Genomic DNA, 16,899 nt, shown 5'->3' with positions numbered 1-16,899 from the left:
ATACAACTTCAAACTATCTAACCCTCCCTTTAAAGCGGCAACATCGGGGGACGTCCGTGGCCGCCCTTAAAGGGGCCGCGCCTCAGCGTCTTTTTTCCCACCCGTTTCTTTTCCCTCTCATAATCTTGTGTAATAATACAACTGACTTCCCTTTATAACTCACGAAGTACAATAGTTATGGAAAAGGAATATGTTTCCAGTTACAGAGAGTTTCTTAGAGTGTGGTAAGCAGTATTTCCCTATAAACCTTTTGATGAACAAACCCCACACATTACACTTTGACAGGGACACTGAAGTGACATTGCTGTGCACCAGACAAACAGTCACATCCCTCTGGTGTGTTCCTCCATTTTCCTCTTTAGTTCTTACTGAGGGAAGGTCTCCACGTCAGTCTTTCCGATCACATTTGTCTCCACCATCTTCCCATGCACCTGTACTTCCATTTTCCCCTTTAATTCTTATTGAGGGAAGATCTCCACATCAGTCTTTCCGAGCATGTCTCCAGCATCTTCCCATGCACCTGCACTTCCATTTTCCTCTTCAATTCTTATTGAGGGAAGGTCTCCACATCAGTCTTTCCAATCACGTCTGCACCATCTTCCCATGCACCTGCACTCGATAAATGCAGGTGTATGTTGGTTTACCCCAGTTGTTCTGTATGCTGAGTTTCAGAAGTCGAAAGGCTCTGGGGATGCCATTCTGCAAAGAAACTGCAGGAAAAAGCAGCGTCATTCCTGGGATGCAAAGAGTGAGAGCAGGCGCCACGTGTCTTCCCCTGCCAGCCAGACGCCTGCTCTGGGACCAGCTCCTGCTCTGGCAGAGGGAGCAGCTTCTCCCTCCTTCCCTTCTCCCACCCAGGAGGCAAAGGATTCCTGTGCCCTTGCAGAGCAAACAGCCAGCCTCAAGAGAGAATGCGGTGGGCAGCTGCGGGGACCTCAGGGTCACCTGTGCCAGGAAGCAGGACCAGGGGAAAAAGCCCTGCTGCCGGAGCACAATGCTGAGCATCTTCCTTGCCACCGCCTGCCCTGAAGGTGCTGACAGGCAGCTCTGGGCACCACAAGGTTCAGGCCCCTGTCCTGCCAGGGACTGTCCACTCTCCCCCTGCAAGCGATTTGCTAGCAAACTGGTGCTTCTGCCCTGGCCTCCTGCCCACGCGTACCCACTGTACCTGCAGAGGGAAGGTCTGAGTTGGCTCTTTCTGCACGCTGTAGAGGAAAGACCCCAGCAGAGTTTCGCCCTGGCCTTCCTCATCCAGTCCCTTGGAGATAAACGCACAGAAGAGCAGGTCAGGCTCAAGCTGACCATGAGCAAACGCTCATGCCAGATCTGGGCCCGTTATCTGCACCACAGTCCTGTGCCTCTGGTGCAGTCTGGCACAGAGGGAGACCCATGGGGCTGTGTCTCCTCCTCAGGGCCCTGAGGGTGCTGGGACAAAACGTGCTGAGCAAGCCTGTGAAATGTCCCCTCTAGGAAGGGCAGGGCTTGGGAGCACACACATCTCTGCAGACGCGCAGGGAACAGCAAGTGCTGGTTACAGCTTTACCCATGATCAGATCCCAGCCGCGAGCCCAGCGCAGACTTACAGAGACAGTGAAATCCTTGGGTGCACTACTGACAGTCACCAGTGAAGTGGCTGTCTTTGAGCAGTACTGTAAGGTGATGGCCGTTGGTTGTACTTCTGTGGGCAGTCGGATTAGCACTTCGCTCTGAGACTGTTGCATTTTCCAGCAGTACCCTGGGGAAGCATCAGGCTAAAAGCAGAGGGCAAGAGAAGTGAACGTGAGGGCTTCGCTCCCCGGCTTGCAGAAGCACAGGCAGCACTGTGCCCGGGGCTGTGCTTCTGGTGGAGATGCATGGTGTGTTGGGAAGCAGGAGGAAGCACCCGCTTTTTGTACGGAGCCAAACCCCACGTGGGTCTCAGCTGTCAGGCACCAGATCCTTGCCCTGCACCCGAGCAAGATCCCTGGCCTGACAGGAGATGACCCAGGGCTTGTCCCCAGCTTGATCCAGAGGGGCAAGAGAAGCAGCACTGACAGTTTCTGCTACTGTACCTGCACAAAGGTATCCTCAAAGGGTTGTCTAAACAGGGACCAAAACACCCTCCTGAGACATGCAGAGGTGCTGGATGATCTCTGCAGGTTGATGGTACACCCTGAGGGCAGAAGAGAGCAGCTGACTGCAACTGGCCCCAGGTGCAGAGGACCTGATGGCTGCAGGTGACTGCTAAGTCATGCAGCACTGGATGCTCAGAGGTGCCCCGGGAAACGCAGGGGATCCCTGCGCCTGGTGTTGGCATCTCTCTCCCAGCCGCACAAAGAGAAGATCTGTGGGTGCTGGGGGACAGTGAGCCCCCACGGCAAGGGCAGCAGACCCAAGCAAGGCCCTGCTGCGTGGACAGCAGAGGGTGATGCAGCCATATGCCTTCATTCTCCAGGAATGCTCCGCAGAGTGGGAGAGGGCAGAAATGCTGTCAGGGCATGGCCGAGGCAGCAGTGAGGGCTCTGGCAGCAGGGCTGGGGTGAGCCTGAGGGAGCCACATTGCTACAGTCATGCTCGTGGGCCCTGTGGTTTAGTCCCACTTCTGTCTCGGAGAGCAGTGTCTGCAGTGCTGCCTGCTTTCAGGAACGCCAAGCACGAGCCCAGCACAAGAACTGCCTGGACCCAAGGGCTGCCCATACCTGTGCTTTTGAGAGCCCAGTCAGGCACCTCCACGGGCTCAGATATTGCCTCTCTCATTTGCTGAACTTCCTGGGGAAGACACCAAGGAACAGGGAAACAACCATGTCAGAGCAGGCCAGGAGAAGGGGCTCTGCAGCGCAGAAGCTCAACCCGCAGCCCCTGGCAAGGGAGGGGTGTGTAGGCTGGGACGAGCGGGGCCCCCTGCACCAGGCGCTTCCTGGGCCAGCTGGTGGCCTTTTCCTGCCCAGCCCTCTTTCCAGAGTGCAGGTTCACCTTCTTTATAGAGCGGATTTCTGCAGCCAGATGTGTCACCTCATCCCTCAGCTTCTGCATCTCTCCCGCTTGTCCTTTCCACACATCAGGTGCGTTCCTGCAGTCATCAGGAAATGGGACCTTGTCAGATCACTGCCCAGCAATGCGCGGAGCCTCCAAGGCCAGGAATAGCACAGACAGTGATGTTTGAGCCCGTTTCTTTCCCTGGTTTACAAGCGCTTCCTTCCCCCTCCAGGTCTAGCACAAGGCCCGGACAGGAGCAGAAGACACGAGCTCTGGGCGCTGTGCAAGTGAGAGCAACACACACAGGCTCATCTGCCCTGCAGCACATTCCAAACACGTCTGCAGGGCTGGGGAGAGGAGAGGGCTCTTACCACAGTGAACTCAGGTCAGCTGCCTTCTGCCCCTGGAGGGAAAGGCTGCTCTCGTTAGAGTCCCACAGCAAACGGCGCTTCCCCCGAGCTGGCAGCTCTGGGAAGGCACAGCAGAAGCTGCTGCCGCTGCTTTGCGTCACTGCCTGGCAACGGAGGACCTGTTGAACCACCCACCCACCCATCGCCTGCAGAGCTCCCTGGCAGGACTTTCCTGTCCCACTGACCTGTGGCGCATTCTTTCCATGCAGCCGCCACATGAGCAGCGAGATCCCGCACCAGGCACCAGCTGTAACACCAACATGAGAGTCATTTTACTGCCGTTTCTAAAGATCCCCGTAGTGACACGGTCTCCTCCCACACCAGGGTGGCAAGAGGCTGGCCGAGGACACCACAAAGGGGTGCAGGAGAGGAGGTAGCTCCAAGCAGGGCCTCTTGCCCTGGGCCTCGGGGTGCTGCACAGCCCTGGTTCCAGGCTTTGCATCCCACTGCTATGCCCCATTTCATCCGCATGCAGCGAGCATCTTGTGACCTCCCAGATCCACAAAGGTGAGATGTTGTATGGGCCAAACTGGCCCTCAGTACCTCTCCCTCACACTGAAGCTGACCCCTCACTCCTCTGAGCCTCTGCTGGCGGCAGGTAAATACTAACCGAGAGCAGAGAGGCTCATCAAGCAGAAGATCATGAAGAACCCCTCGTTCCTGAAACAGAGAGTCCTGGGGTTAGCAGTGCTCAAGGCAGAGCCCTGCCCAGAGGAATTTCTCTTACCAGCTGACCAACAATTTGCAGGGGAGCCAGGGGTTCTCCTGCTGGGGAGCACCACCAGCTTCCCTTCTGACCACCCTGACCCTCTGGCACCCCCAAGCTCCACGTCAGTAATAGACACTTGTTGTACTCACAGGATGGAGATGCCTGTTCTGAGCTGTCTCTGAAGGAAGATCACGGCCCTTGCCATTCTGGAAGCAAGGCTGAATACCATCCCTGGGCAAAGAAATGGGAGAAAAGCCTGAGGAGCCTTTTTGAGGAGCCGCGTCTGGGGTATGGCCGACCCCTGTGAGGACATGGATGCTGGGCCTGCACACTTCCTTCCTGTGGGACTGGGACAGGGCAGGCTTATGCCCTGGAGGGGACAGCTTGTTTCTCGCCAGAGGCCCGGTAGGATCCCCTTGCAGGCAGGGCGCTGACAGCAAGGCTGGGGAAGGACTGTGGATGAGGCTTCGGGCCCTGCATCTCTACCGCACGGGGGTGCCCTGTGGTTATTACAGTAGCCCCATGGTTATTACAGACACAGTGGCCAGCTCCGTCATGGTCACATAGGCAGAATGGCCCCAGGCCGCTCCTGGAGCAGGATGGTACTGGCTGTTGGGGGCTGTTGGTCCCAGATGAGCCGGGCAGGCCTGGTGCAAGCATGGGGTGAAAGGCAGCGCTGAACTTACGCTCTGTGCCTGCAGCACTGCGGCCCGCAGCGTGCTGGCTCTTCGGAGCTGGTCCCCTGGTCCTCCTGAGAGGGGCGGCACCTATGGGACGGAAAAGGCAGGACACTGTTTGGCACTGCCTTCTGGCCTCATGAGCCAAGGCCCTGGCCAGAAGACAGGCCCATGGGCAGAGGGGAGCAGCTGCCCTCCTCCAAAGCCCCCTCTTCCTCCCAGGGCCTCTGCAGCTTCACAGCCAGAGCCCTCCAGCAGGAGAGTGGGGTTTGGCCCCAGGGGCCAGAGGGGCTTTCAGCTGGGCCTCTTCCCCACTCACAGTGGTTTTCCCAAGCCCTGGGACTGCTGTGCTGCCCACAGCGTTTGCCAGCTCCTCCGTCGTGTCCCCCCACCCCCTGCTGTAGGCTCTGGAGTCCTGACCCTCCAGCTGATGGTCCCAGGAGAAACCTTGTACCTGCTCCTGAGGACCTGAACGCGCCCAGCTGCACGTCTGTCCCTGCTGCTGCTGGCTGTCCTCACGCGGTCAGCGCGCTGCGCTCTTGGAGGAGACCTTCTCATCTTGGGGACAAAGGAAGCTCCCCTGCAAGCCTGTCTGTCCTCCTTCCGAAGCAGGAGTGTTGCCTGGCTGGGGGAGGGCACTTGGGCAAGAGCCCCAAACCAGCTGCCAGGAGGAGAACGCCAGACACAGGCACACAGCCACCAGGACACAGCTAACTCCCACCAGGCAGGAGGTGGTGTCTCACAGTTCAGGGACACACCCCGCTGCACACTTAATGCTCTGGGGTCCATTTGTGACTAGCCAGTGCCAAAAATACACCAGCGTTCCTCTGGTGCTGGCCTGTGCCTGCGCAGCTCAAGGCTTGTTTGGTTTCTCTCTGGGTGTCCCCCATTGAGTAGGCTGTGCGGGTAGGCAGGAGCTGGGACAGCCAAGCCAAACTGACTCAGCTCCATTCCATGCGGGGTCATGCTTTGAAATAGAGCCTCGGTCTTTGGTTTAACCCTGTCAGCTGAAGGTTCCCATGGGGAAGCAAAGGGGTGCTGCCTCTGGGTTACACCATGCTGGGGCTGGGGCTGCATGGGGCTTTGGCTTGCTCTGTCCCTCTGTCTCCACATTGTCATGGGGAGCTCCGGTCACCAAAGGGGCCCCAGGCATGTGCCAAGGGGCTGCCGCATGCTTCCACCTTCAGTGAGAGGCATGAGCACCCAGGACACCGCAGTGACTCCATATGGGCTGGCCCGTGCACCCCCGTGACTCCTCTGTCATGAGCCAGCCAATTCCTGTGAATCCATGCGTCTCCCGGTTTAGAGAGGGGCATGGATTTCATGGATGGACCGCTCAGTGGATAATTAACTGGGTGGATGGCCACACAAAGACAGTTGTGGTGAATGGCTCAATGTCCAGGTGGAGATGGGTAACAGGTGGTGTCCCTCAGGGATCAGTGTTGGGACCAATTCTGTTCAACATCTTTGACGATGACATGGAGAGCGGTATTGATGCGCCCTTAGCAAGTCTGCCGATGACACCAAGCTCTGTGGTGGGGTCGACACACTGGAGGGAAGGGATGTCATCCAGAGGGACCTAGACAGGTTGGAGAGGTGGGACAGTGCAGACCTCATGAAGTTCAACAAAGCCAAGTGCAAGTTCCTGCCCCAGGGCCGGGGCGATCCCAGGCACCACTATGGGCTGGGCAGAGACTGGATTGAGAGCAGCCCTGAGAAGAAAGACTTGGGGGTGTCTGTTGACAAGAAGCTCAAAATGACCCCATAGTGTCCATTTGCAAGCGAAACACCAACCGTATGCTGGGCCCCATCAAAAGGAGCATGACCAGCAGGTTGAGGGAGGTGATCCTGCCCCTCTGCTCTGCTCTTGTGAGATCCCACCTTGCAGTGGCACATCCAGCTCTGGGGCCCCCAAGCACAAGAGGTACATGGACGTGCTCAAGTGAGTCTAGAGGAGTCCAAGAAGATGATCACAGGGCTGGGGCACTTCTGCTATGGAGACAGGCTGAGAGAGTCAGGCGTGTTAAGGCTGGAGAGAGAAGGCTCTGGGGTAGCCTTCCAATACAGGAAGGGCCTACAGGAAATCTTGAGAGGGACATTTACAAGGGTCTCTAGTGACAGGACAAGAGAAGGTGGTTTTAAACTGAAAGAAGGGAGATTTAGATTAGATATTAGGAAGAAATTCTTTATTGTAATGGTGGTGAAGCACTGGCACATGTTGCCCAGAGAAGCTGTGTCTGTCCCTGGATGGGGCTTTGAGCAACGTGATCAAGTGGAAGGTGTCGGTGCCTGTGTCAGGGGGGTTGGAACAAGATGATCTTTAAGGTCCCTTGCAATTCTAACCAATCTATGATTCTATGTTTCTATGATACCTAGGGAGGTAAGAGAGTTCTTTCTGTGCCAGCTGAGGCAGGAGGGAGTCCCCAGTGTGAAGTCCTGGCCAGAAGGACGCCTTGGGAAGCCTCTGGGCAGACGTCCCTGCCACAGCTCCTCCACTGGCCACAGCCCCGCAGACTAGAATTGTTGCTTGTCCATGCCCACGCACCTGTGCTGCTCCACACACCCCTGCCCACTGTACTGGTGTACTGCGTGTCCCTGTCCCAGCGTTGGCTGTGGTGGGACTGCTGCAGGAGCCACTGTGGGCAGACATGGCCAGTCCCAGGCAGCCGCAATGGACCCACTGCAGGAGACAGCTAAGCGCACCCCTAAACCTTTTTAGGGTGAGACATACCCCAGGGCTCAGTAGCGGGTGCACTCCTGAAGGTTAACAACCTTCAGTAATGATGCAGATGATGAGGCAGAGCATGCCCCGAGCAAGTTCGCCAGTGCCACAGAACTGATGCACCAGCAGTCAGTGCTGCCCTACAGAGGGACTTCAGAAAGCAGGAAAAAAAGGCTGAGCTTCAGTTTATCATGGAAAGAAAACTCTTGCAAGTGAAGGGGAACAACCCATGAACCAGTGCATGCTGGTGTTCATGGTCATATCCAACACTAAATTGAACAAAGCAGAGCCCTGCACAGGCAGATTTTCTCTTACAAGCCTGAGGAGCAGGGATTTACGTGGGAGCCAGGGGTTCTCCTGATGGGGAGCACCAGCAGCCCCCATCTGATGGCCCTGACCCTCTGGCAGCCCCAAGCTCCAGGGGAGGTGGCTTCAGGCCTCCCTTGGGGCAGGATGACTCTGGTTCTGCAGGGCCGTGGGCACCAGGCGAGCCAGGCAGGCTTGGTGCAACCATGGTGTTGAAAGGCAGCACTGGAGGTACCCTCATCTTCTGCAGCACTGCTGTGCGCAGGCCCTTGCTGCCTGGGGCTGTGGGCCTGCTGAGATCTTGCCTGTGCGCTGATGGCTCCTCTCCGGGGAGGGGCAGACCCTTCTACTTTTGTAGAAGCCTTTCTCCTCACCATCCTGGTGAGAAACGAAGCCTGTCTGAGAGCTCAGGTACCCTCCTTCAGGTGCAGGAGTGTTGTCTGTCTGGGCACAACTCCTCCTGGAGGCAGCTGTGAGCAGTACGCCTGTCACTGGCACTCAGCCACCATCACTCTGCTGTGCACCCCCGTCCTCAGTAACATGCATGAGCATGCAGCTGAGCCAGGCAGGCCTGGTGCAAGCATGGGGTGAAAGGCAGCGCTGAACTTACGCTCTGTGCCTGCAGCACTGCAGCCGCAGCGTGCTGGCTCTTCGCAGCTGGTCCCCTGGTCCTCCTGAGAGAGGGCGCACCCATGGGAGGGAAAAGGCAGGACGCTATTTGGTGGGATACCCCCGTGCCGCCCAGCGTTCGGCTGACTGGTTGTAAAGTCCTTCTTTCTCCGTACGCCAGTGCTACAGGTATGCTCATGGGCCCCGTGGTTTTGTCCAACCTCTCTCTGCCGCGGACTGCAGTGTCTGCAGCGCTGCCTGCTTTCAGGAACGGCAAGCAGGAGCCCAGCACAACGAGAACTGTGTGTTCCGAGAGCCTAGACACCAGGATGGTCTGGGAAGCGCAAGCAAGAGTTTTTGTGGTGGCAACAGACTGCCAAGAGGGACCTTGGCCAGTGCTTAGCACAGACGGGCAGCCCCTCTGTCGTGGTTTAAACCACGACACCCTCCCACAAAGTGAGCACCTGATAGCAGCAAAAAGGCCTAGACCGTGGTGTGGGGGGTGCCAGCTCTCTGGTGGGATGGAGGGCTGTGTCTGGGAGAGACAGGGGAGCTGAGCCACCATTCTGCCCCTCCCCAGCAGTCAGGCTGCTCAGGTCTCAGATACCTCAGAAACCCCTCTTTGGTCCCAGACATCGCTGCTCCCATTGTGGGCCCCCACTATAGCCAGTCCCAAGAGCCAAGGTGTCCCCTGAATGGAATGGGCCTGTGCTTTGGGGATCATGGGCCCCAGACAATGCCAGGCTCTGAAGACTCCTTCCTAGGGCAAAGTGGGAGGCAGTCCTTGTGCCAAAGGATTTTGTCAAAGACCACAGGCGAGAAGAGGCTCTGAAAGCATGTCTCCCTGTGCTTCCAACATGGGGATGTTTCCTTTGGTTAGGAGACATTGCTGTGGTGGAGAGAAAAAGGAAAGGCTGAGGAAGGCCTCAGCCTGCAACGGGCAGAAAGAAGTTGGCTGCTTTTGTTACCAAGGAGAGAGGCAATCTCGTTTTAGAACGTAAAGTTATAACTTTATTAAATTGAGCAAGCGATAGCAGATAGAAAAAACAGCACTGGGTGAGCCGGAGAGACCCCGCTCCGCCCCAGACGCGCACGCCGGGTCACTGGGAGCCTGTCCTTCTCGGTTCAAGGCTTCAGCCAATCCTGCTGCTTCTTTTCGCTCGGATGCTGACGTGGGTCTTTTCCATCGCTTCCCTTTTGTGCTCAGGTTTCATCGTTGAGAAGCTGCGAGAAGTTTCCAGAGATTTCAAGAAACGCCCATTACCAGCCTCATCACAACTTCCATCCCTTATATGGTGCATATAACAAGATACAACTTCAAACTAGCTAACCCTCCCCTTAAAGCGGCAACATCGAAGGAAGTCCGCGGCCGCCCTTAAAGGGGCCGCGCCTCAGCGTCTTTTTTCCCACCCGTTTCTTTTCCCTCTCATAATCTTGTGTAATAATACAACTGACTTCCCTTTATAACTCACGAAGTACAATAGTTATGGAAAAGGAATATGTTTCCAGTTACAGAGAGTTTCTTAGAGTGTGGTAAGCAGTATTTCCCTATAAACCTTTTGATGAACAAACCCCACACATTACACTTTGACAGGGACACTGAAGTGACATTGCTGTGCACCAGACAAACAGTCACATCCCTCTGGTGTGTTCCTCCATTTTACTTTTTAATACTTACTGAGGGAAGGTCTCCACGTCAGTCTTTCCGACCACATTTGTCTCCACCATCTTCCCATGCTCCTGCACTTCCATTTTCCTCTTCAATTCTTACTGAGGGAAGGTCTCCACGTCAGTCTTTCCAATCACGTCTCCACCATCTTCCCATGCTCCTGCACTTCCATTTTCCTCTTCAGTTCTTACTGAGGGAAGGTCTCCACATCAGTCTTTCCGACCACATTTGTCTCCACCATCTTCCCATGCACCTGCACTTCCATTTTCCTCTTCAATTCTTATTGAGGGAAGGTCTCCACATCAGTCTTTCCAATCACGTCTGCACCATCTTCCCATGCACCTGCACTCGATAAATGCTGGTGTATGTTGGTTTACCCCAGTTGTTCTGTATGGTGAGTTTCAGAAGTCGAAAGGCTCTGGGGATGCCATTCTGCAAAGAAACCACAGCAAAAAGCAGCGTCATTCCTGGGATGCAAAGAGTGAGAGCAGGCGCCACGTGTCTTCCCCTGCCAGCCAGACGCCTGCTCTGGGACCAGCTCCTGCTCTGGCAGAGGGAGAAGCTTCTCCCTCCTTCCCTTCTCCCACCCAGGAGGCAAAGGATTCCTGTGCCCTTGCAGAGCAAACAGCCAGCCTCAAGAGAGAATGCGGTGGGCAGCTGCGGGGACCTCAGGGTCACCTGTGCCAGGAAGCAGGACCAGGGGAAAAAGCCCTGCTGCCGGAGCACAATGCTGAGCATCTTCCTTGCCACCGCCTGCCCTGAAGGTGCTGACAGGCAGCTCTGGGCACCACAAGGTTCAGGCCCCTGTCCTGCCAGGGACTGTCCACTCTCCCCCTGCAAGCGATTTGCTAGCAAACTGGTGCTTCTGCCCTGGCCTCATGCCCACGCGTACCCACTGTACCTGCAGAGGGAAGGTCTGAGTTGGCTCTTTCTGCACGCTGTAGAGGAAAGACCCCAGCAGAGTTTCGCCCTGGCCTTCCTCATCCAGTCCCTTGGAGATAAACGCACAGAAGAGCAGGTCAGGCTCAAGCTGACCATGAGCAAACGCTCATGCCAGATCTGAGCCCATTATCTGCACCACACTTCTGCGTCTCTGGTGCAGTCTGGCACAGAGGTAGAGCCATGGGGCTGTGTCTCCTCCTCAGGGCCCTGGAGGTGCTGGGCCAAAACGTGCTGAGCAAGCCTGTGAAATGTCCCCTCTAGGAAGGGCAGGGCTTGGGAGCACACACATCTCTGCAGACGCGCAGGGAACAGCAAGTGCTGGTTACAGCTTTACCCATGATCAGATCCCAGCCGCGAGCCCAGCGCAGACTTACAGAGACAGTGAAATCCTTGGGTGCACTACTGACAGTCACCAGTGGAGTGGCTGTCTTTGAGCAGTACTGTAAGGTGATGGCCGTTGGTTGTACTTCTGTGGGCAGTCGGATTAGCACTTTGCTCTGAGACTGTTGCATTTTCCAGCAGTACCCTGGGGAAGCATCAGGCTAAAAGCGTGGACAGCAGAGGGTGATGCAGCCATACGCCTTCATTCTCCAGGAATGCTCCGCAGAGTGGGAGAGGGCAGAAATGCTGTCAGGGGCATGGCCGAGGCAGCAGTGAGGGCTCTGGCAGCAGGGCTGGGGTGAGCCTGAGGGAGCCACATTGCTACAGTCATGCTCGTGGGCCCCGTGGTTTAGTCCCACTTCTGTCTCGGAGAGCAGTGTCTGCAGTGCTGCCTGCTTTCAGGAACGCCAAGCACGAGCCCAGCACAAGAACTGCCTGGACCCAAGGGCTGCCCATACCTGTGCTTTTGAGAGCCCAGTCAGGCACCTCCACGGGCTCAGATATTGCCTCTCTCATTTGCTGAACTTCCTGGGGAAGACACCAAGGAACAGGGAAACAACCATGTCAGAGCAGGCCAGGAGAAGGGGCTCTGCAGCGCAGAAGCTCAACCCGCAGCCCCTGGCAAGGGAGGGGTGTGTAGGCTGGGACGAGCGGGGCCCCCTGCACCAGGCGCTTCCTGGGCCAGCTGGTGGCCTTTTCCTGCCCAGCCCTCTTTCCAGAGTGCAGGTTCGCCTTCTTTATAGAGCAGATTTCTGCAGCCAGATGTGTCACCTCATCCCTCAGCTTCTGCATCTCTCCCGCTTGTCCTTTCCACACATCAGGTGCGTTCCTGCAGTCATCAGGAAATGGGACTTTGTCAGATCACTGCCCAGCAATGCGCGGAGCCTCCAAGGCCAGGAATAGCACAGACAGTGATGTTTGAGCCCGTTTCTTTCCCTGGTTTACAAGCGCTTCCTTCCCCCTCCAGGTCTAGCACAAGGCCCGGACAGGAGCAGAAGACACGAGCTCTGGGCGCTGTGCAAGTGAGAGCAAATAGCACAGGCTCATCTGCCCGTGCTATCCCCACCAAACACGCTGCAGGGCTGGGGAGAGGAGAGGGCTCTTACCACAGTGAACTCAGGTCAGCTGCAGGCTGCCCATGGAAGGGAAAGGCTCTCGTTGGAGTCCCACAGCAAACGGCGCTTCCCCGAGCTGGCAGCTCTGGGAAGGCACAGCAGAAGCTGCTGCCGCTGCTTTGCGTCACTGCCTGGCAACGGAGGACCGGGTGGTTCACCCACCCACCCACCCATCGCCTGCAGAGCTCCCTGGCAGGACTTTCCTGTCCCACTGACCTGTGGCGCATTCTTTCCATGCAGCCGCCACATGAGCAGCGAGATCCCGCACCAGGCACCAGCTGTAACACCAACATGAGAGTCATTTTACTGCCGTTTCTAAAGATCCCCGTAGTGACACGGTCTCCTCCCACACCAGGGTGGCAAGAGGCTGGCCGAGGACACCACAAAGGGGTGCAGGAGAGGAGGTAGCTCCAAGCAGGGCCTCTTGCCCTGGGCCTCGGGGCGCTGCACAGCCCTGGTTCCAGGCTTTGCATCCCACTGCTATGCCCCATTTCATCCGCATGCAGCGAGCATCTTGTGACCTCCCAGATCCAGGAAGGTGAGATGTTGTATGGGCCAAACAGGCCCTCAGTACCTCACACTGAAGCTGACCCCTCACTCCTCTGAGCCTCTGCTGGCGGCAGGTAAATACTAACCGAGAGCAGAGAGGCTCATCAAGCAGAAGATCATGAAGAACCCCTCGTTCCTGAAACAGAGAGTCCTGGGGTTAGCAGTGCTCAAGGCAGAGCCCTGCCCAGAGGAATTTCTCTTACCAGCTGACCAACAATTTGCAGGGGAGCCAGGGGTTCTCCTGCTGGGGAGCACCACCAGCTTCCCTTCTGACCACCCTGACCCTCTGGCACCCCCAAGCTCCACGTCAGTAATAGACACTTGTTGTACTCACAGGATGGAGATGCCTGTTCTGAGCTGTCTCTGAAGGAAGATCACGGCCCTTGCCATTCTGGAAGCAAGGCTGAATACCATCCCTGGGCAAAGAAATGGGAGAAAAGCCTGAGGAGCCTTTTTGAGGAGCCGCGTCTGGGGTATGGCCGACCCCTGTGAGGACATGGATGCTGGGCCTGCACACTTCCTTCCTGTGGGACTGGGACAGGGCAGGCTTATGCCCTGGAGGGGACAGCTTGTTTCTCGCCGGAGGCCCGGTAGGATCCCCTTGCAGGCAGGGCGCTGACAGCAAGGCTGGGGAAGGACTGTGGATGAGGCTTCGGGCCCTGCATCTCTACCGCACGGGGGTGCCCTGTGGTTATTACAGTAGCCCCATGGTTATTACAGACACAGTGGCCAGCTCCGTCATGGTCACATAGGCAAAATGGCCCCAGGCCGCTCCTGGAGCAGGATGGTACTGGCTGTTGGGGGCTGTTGGTCCCAGATGAGCCAGGCAGGCCTGGTGCAAGCATGGGGTGAAAGGCAGCACTGAACTTACGCTCTGTGCCTGCAGCACTGCAGCCGCAGCGTGCTGGCTCTTCGGAGCTGGTCCCCTGGTCCTCCTGAGAGGGGCGGCACCTATGGGACGGAAAAGGCAGGACACTGTTTGGCACTGCCTTCTGGCCTCATGAGCCAAGGCCCTGGCCAGAAGACAGGCCCATGGGCAGAGGGGAGCAGCTGCCCTCCTCCAAAGCCCCCTCTTCCTCCCAGGGTCTCTGCAGCTTCACAGCCAGAGCCCTCCAGCAGGAGAGTGGGGTTTGGCCCCAGGGGCCAGAGGGGCTTTCAGCTGGGCCTCTTCCCCACTCACAGTGGTTTTCCCAAGCCCTGGGACTGCTGTGCTGCCCACAGCGTTTGCCAGCTCCTCCGTCGTGTCCCCCCACCCCCTGCTGTAGGCTCTGGGGTCCTGACCCTCCAGCTAATGGTCCCAGGAGGAACCTTGTACCTGCTCCTGAGGACCTGAACGCGCCCAGCTGCACGTCTGTCCCTGCTGCTGCTGGCTGTCCTCACGCGGGCAGCGCGCTGCGCTCTTGGAGGAGACCTTCTCATCTTGGGGACAAAGGAAGCTCCCCTGCAAGCCTGTCTGTCCTCCTTCCGAAGCAGGAGTGTTGCCTGGCTGGGGGAGGGCACTTGGGCAAGAGCCCCAAACCAGCTGCCAGGAGGAGAACGCCAGACACAGGCACACAGCCACCAGGACACAGCTAACTCCCACCAGGCAGGAGGTGGTGTCTCACAGTTCAGGGACACACCCCACTGCACACTTAGTGCTCTGGGTTCCATTTGTGACTAGCCAGTGCCAAAAATACACCAGCGTTCCTCTGGTGCTGGCCTGTGCCTGCGCAGCTCAAGGCTTGTTTGGTTTCTCTCTGGGTGTCCCCCATTGAGTAGGCTGTGCGGGTAGGCAGGAGCTGGGACAGCCAAGCCAAACTGACTCAGCTCCATTCCATGCGGGGTCATGCTTTGAAATAAAGCCTCGGTCTTTGGTTTAACCCTGTCAGCTGAAGGTTCCCATGGGGAAGCAAAGGGGTGCTGCCTCTGGGTTACACCATGCTGGGGCTGGGGCTGCATGGGGCTTTGGCTTGCTCTGTCCCTCTGTCTCCACATTGTCATGTGGAGCTCCGGTCACCAAAGGGGCTCCAGGCATGTGCCAAGGGGCTGCTGCGTGCTTCCACCCTCAGTGAGAGGCATGAGCACCCAGGACACCGCAGTGACTCCATATGGGCTGGCCCGTGCACCCCCGTGACTCCTCTGGCATGAGCCAGCCAATTCCTGTGAATCCATGCGTCTCCCGGTTTAGAGAGGGGCATGGATTTCATGGATGGACCGCTCAGTGGATAATTAACTGGGTGGATGGCCACACAAAGACAGTTGTGGTGAATGGCTCAATGTCCAGGTGGAGATGGGTAACAGGTGGTGTCCCTCAGGGATCAGTGTTGGGACCAATTCTGTTCAACATCTTTGACGATGACATGGAGAGCGGTATTGATGCGCCCTTAGCAAGTCTGCCGATGACACCAAGCTGTGTGGTGGGGTCGACACACTGGAGGGAAGGGATGTCATCCAGAGGGACCTAGACAGGTTGGAGAGGTGGGACAGTGCAGACCTCATGAAGTTCAACAAAGCCAAGTGCAAGTTCCTGCCCCAGGGCCGGGGCGATCCCAGGCACCACTATGGGCTGGGCAGAGACTGGATTGAGAGCAGCCCTGAGAAGAAAGACTTGGGGGTGTCTGTTGACAAGAAGCTCAAAATGACCCCATAGTGTCCATTCGCAACCAAAACACCAACCGTATGCTGGGCCCCATCAAAAGGAGCATGACCAGCAGGTTGAGGGAGGTGATCCTGCCCCTCTGCTCTGCTCTTGTGAGATCCCACCTTGCAGTGGCACATCCAGCTCTGGGGCCCCCAAGCACAAGAGGTACATGGACGTGCTCAAGTGAGTCTAGAGGAGTCCAAGAAGATGATCACAGGGCTGGGGCACTTCTGCTATGGAGACAGGCTAAACCGAAAGAAGGGAGATTTAGATTAGATATTAGGAAGAAATTCTTTATTGGAAAGGTGGTGAAGCACTGGCACATGTTGCCCAGAGAAGCTGTGTGTGTCCCTGGATGGGGCTTTGAGCAACGTGATCAAGTGGAAGGTGTCGGTGCCTGTGTCAGGGGGGTTGGAACAAGATGATCTTTAAGGTCCCTTGCAATTCTAACCAATCTATGATTCTATGTTTCTATGATACCTAAGGGAGGTAAGAAGAGTCCTTCTGTGCCAGCTGAGGCAGGAGGGAGTCCCCAGTGTGAAGTCCTGGCCAGAAGGACGCCTTGGGAAGCCTCTGGGCAGACGTCCCTGCCACAGCTCCTCCACTGGCCACAGCCCCGCAGACTAGAATTGTTGCTTGTCCATGCCCACGCACCTGTGCTTCTCCACACACCCCTGCCCACTGTACTGGTGTACTGCGTGTCCCTGTCCCAGCATTGGCTGTGGTGGGACTGCTGCAGGAGCCACTGTGGGCAGACATGGCCAGTCCCAGGCAGCCGCAATGGACCCACTGCAGGAGACAGCTAAGCGCACCCCTAAACCTTTTTAGGGTGAGACATACCCCAGGGCTCAGTAGCGGGTGCACTCCTGAAGGTTAACAACCTTCAGTAATGATGCAGATGATGAGGCAGAGCATGCCCTGAGCAAGTTCGCCAATGCCACAGAACTGATGCACCAGCAGTCATGCTGCCCTACAGAGGGACTTCAGAAAGCAGGAAAAAAGGCTGAGCTTCAGTTTATCATGGAACAAAAACTCTTGCAAGTGAAGGGGGAACAACCCATGAACCAGTGCATGCTGGTGTTCATGGTCATATCCAACACTAAAGTGAACAAAGCAGAGCCCTGCACAGGCAGATTTTCTCTTACAAGCCTAAGGAGCAGGGATTTACATGGGAGCCAGGGGTTCTCCTGATGGGGAGCACCAGCAGCCTCCATCTGATGGCCCTGACCCTCTGG

General features: G+C 56.9%; 2 protein-coding genes across 2 annotated transcripts; both read right to left on the bottom strand.

Annotated features, from left to right (window-relative positions):
* Positions 1–339: 339 nt before the first annotated feature.
* Positions 340–3,342, bottom strand: LOC133213855 (sperm-associated antigen 4 protein-like). The gene is made up of 8 exons (XM_061356416.1): positions 3,327–3,342; positions 2,953–3,049; positions 2,679–2,748; positions 2,052–2,152; positions 1,584–1,751; positions 1,169–1,258; positions 610–699; positions 340–431 (listed from the first exon to the last, which is right to left on the bottom strand). The coding sequence occupies exons 2-8, from the start codon at positions 3,010–3,012 to the stop codon at positions 366–368; spliced, it is 645 nt and encodes a 214-aa protein (XP_061212400.1). The 5' UTR covers positions 3,013–3,049; positions 3,327–3,342; the 3' UTR covers positions 340–365.
* A 6,902-nt stretch (positions 3,343–10,244) lies between these two features.
* LOC133213854 (SUN domain-containing protein 3-like) lies at positions 10,245–12,172 on the bottom strand. The gene is made up of 5 exons (XM_061356415.1): positions 11,990–12,172; positions 11,374–11,541; positions 10,959–11,048; positions 10,400–10,489; positions 10,245–10,310 (listed from the first exon to the last, which is right to left on the bottom strand). The coding sequence occupies exons 1-5, from the start codon at positions 12,170–12,172 to the stop codon at positions 10,245–10,247; spliced, it is 597 nt and encodes a 198-aa protein (XP_061212399.1).
* Between the last annotated feature and the right edge of the window lie 4,727 nt (positions 12,173–16,899).

This window comes from Neopsephotus bourkii, unplaced genomic scaffold (assembly GCF_033783945.1).
Source record: "Neopsephotus bourkii isolate Nb327-2 ecotype Australia unplaced genomic scaffold, CSIRO-AGI_Nbou_v1 NB_851, whole genome shotgun sequence".
Lineage (NCBI taxonomy): Eukaryota > Metazoa > Chordata > Aves > Psittaciformes > Psittacidae > Neopsephotus > Neopsephotus bourkii.
This window is presented reverse-complemented; position numbering and strand designations above follow the sequence as displayed.

Excerpts from the sequence above, each read along its gene's own strand:
- LOC133213854 (XM_061356415.1), bottom strand. The coding sequence starts at position 12,172 with ATGCAGAAGCTGAGGGATGAGGTGACACATCTGGCTGCAGAAATCTGC. Across the intron at positions 11,542-11,989 it reads TCCCTTGCCAGGGGCTGCGG|CCTGATGCTTCCCCAGGGTA; the intron begins GTTGAGCTTCTG and ends CCACGCTTTTAG. Across the intron at positions 10,490-10,958 it reads CTCAGACCTTCCCTCTGCAG|AATGGCATCCCCAGAGCCTT; the intron begins GTACAGTGGGTA and ends GTTTCTTTGCAG.
- LOC133213855 (XM_061356416.1), bottom strand. The coding sequence starts at position 3,012 with ATGCAGAAGCTGAGGGATGAGGTGACACATCTGGCTGCAGAAATCCGC. Across the intron at positions 2,749-2,952 it reads AAATCCGCTCTATAAAGAAG|GAAGTTCAGCAAATGAGAGA; the intron begins GTGAACCTGCAC and ends TGTCTTCCCCAG. Across the intron at positions 700-1,168 it reads CTCAGACCTTCCCTCTGCAG|AATGGCATCCCCAGAGCCTT; the intron begins GTACAGTGGGTA and ends GTTTCTTTGCAG.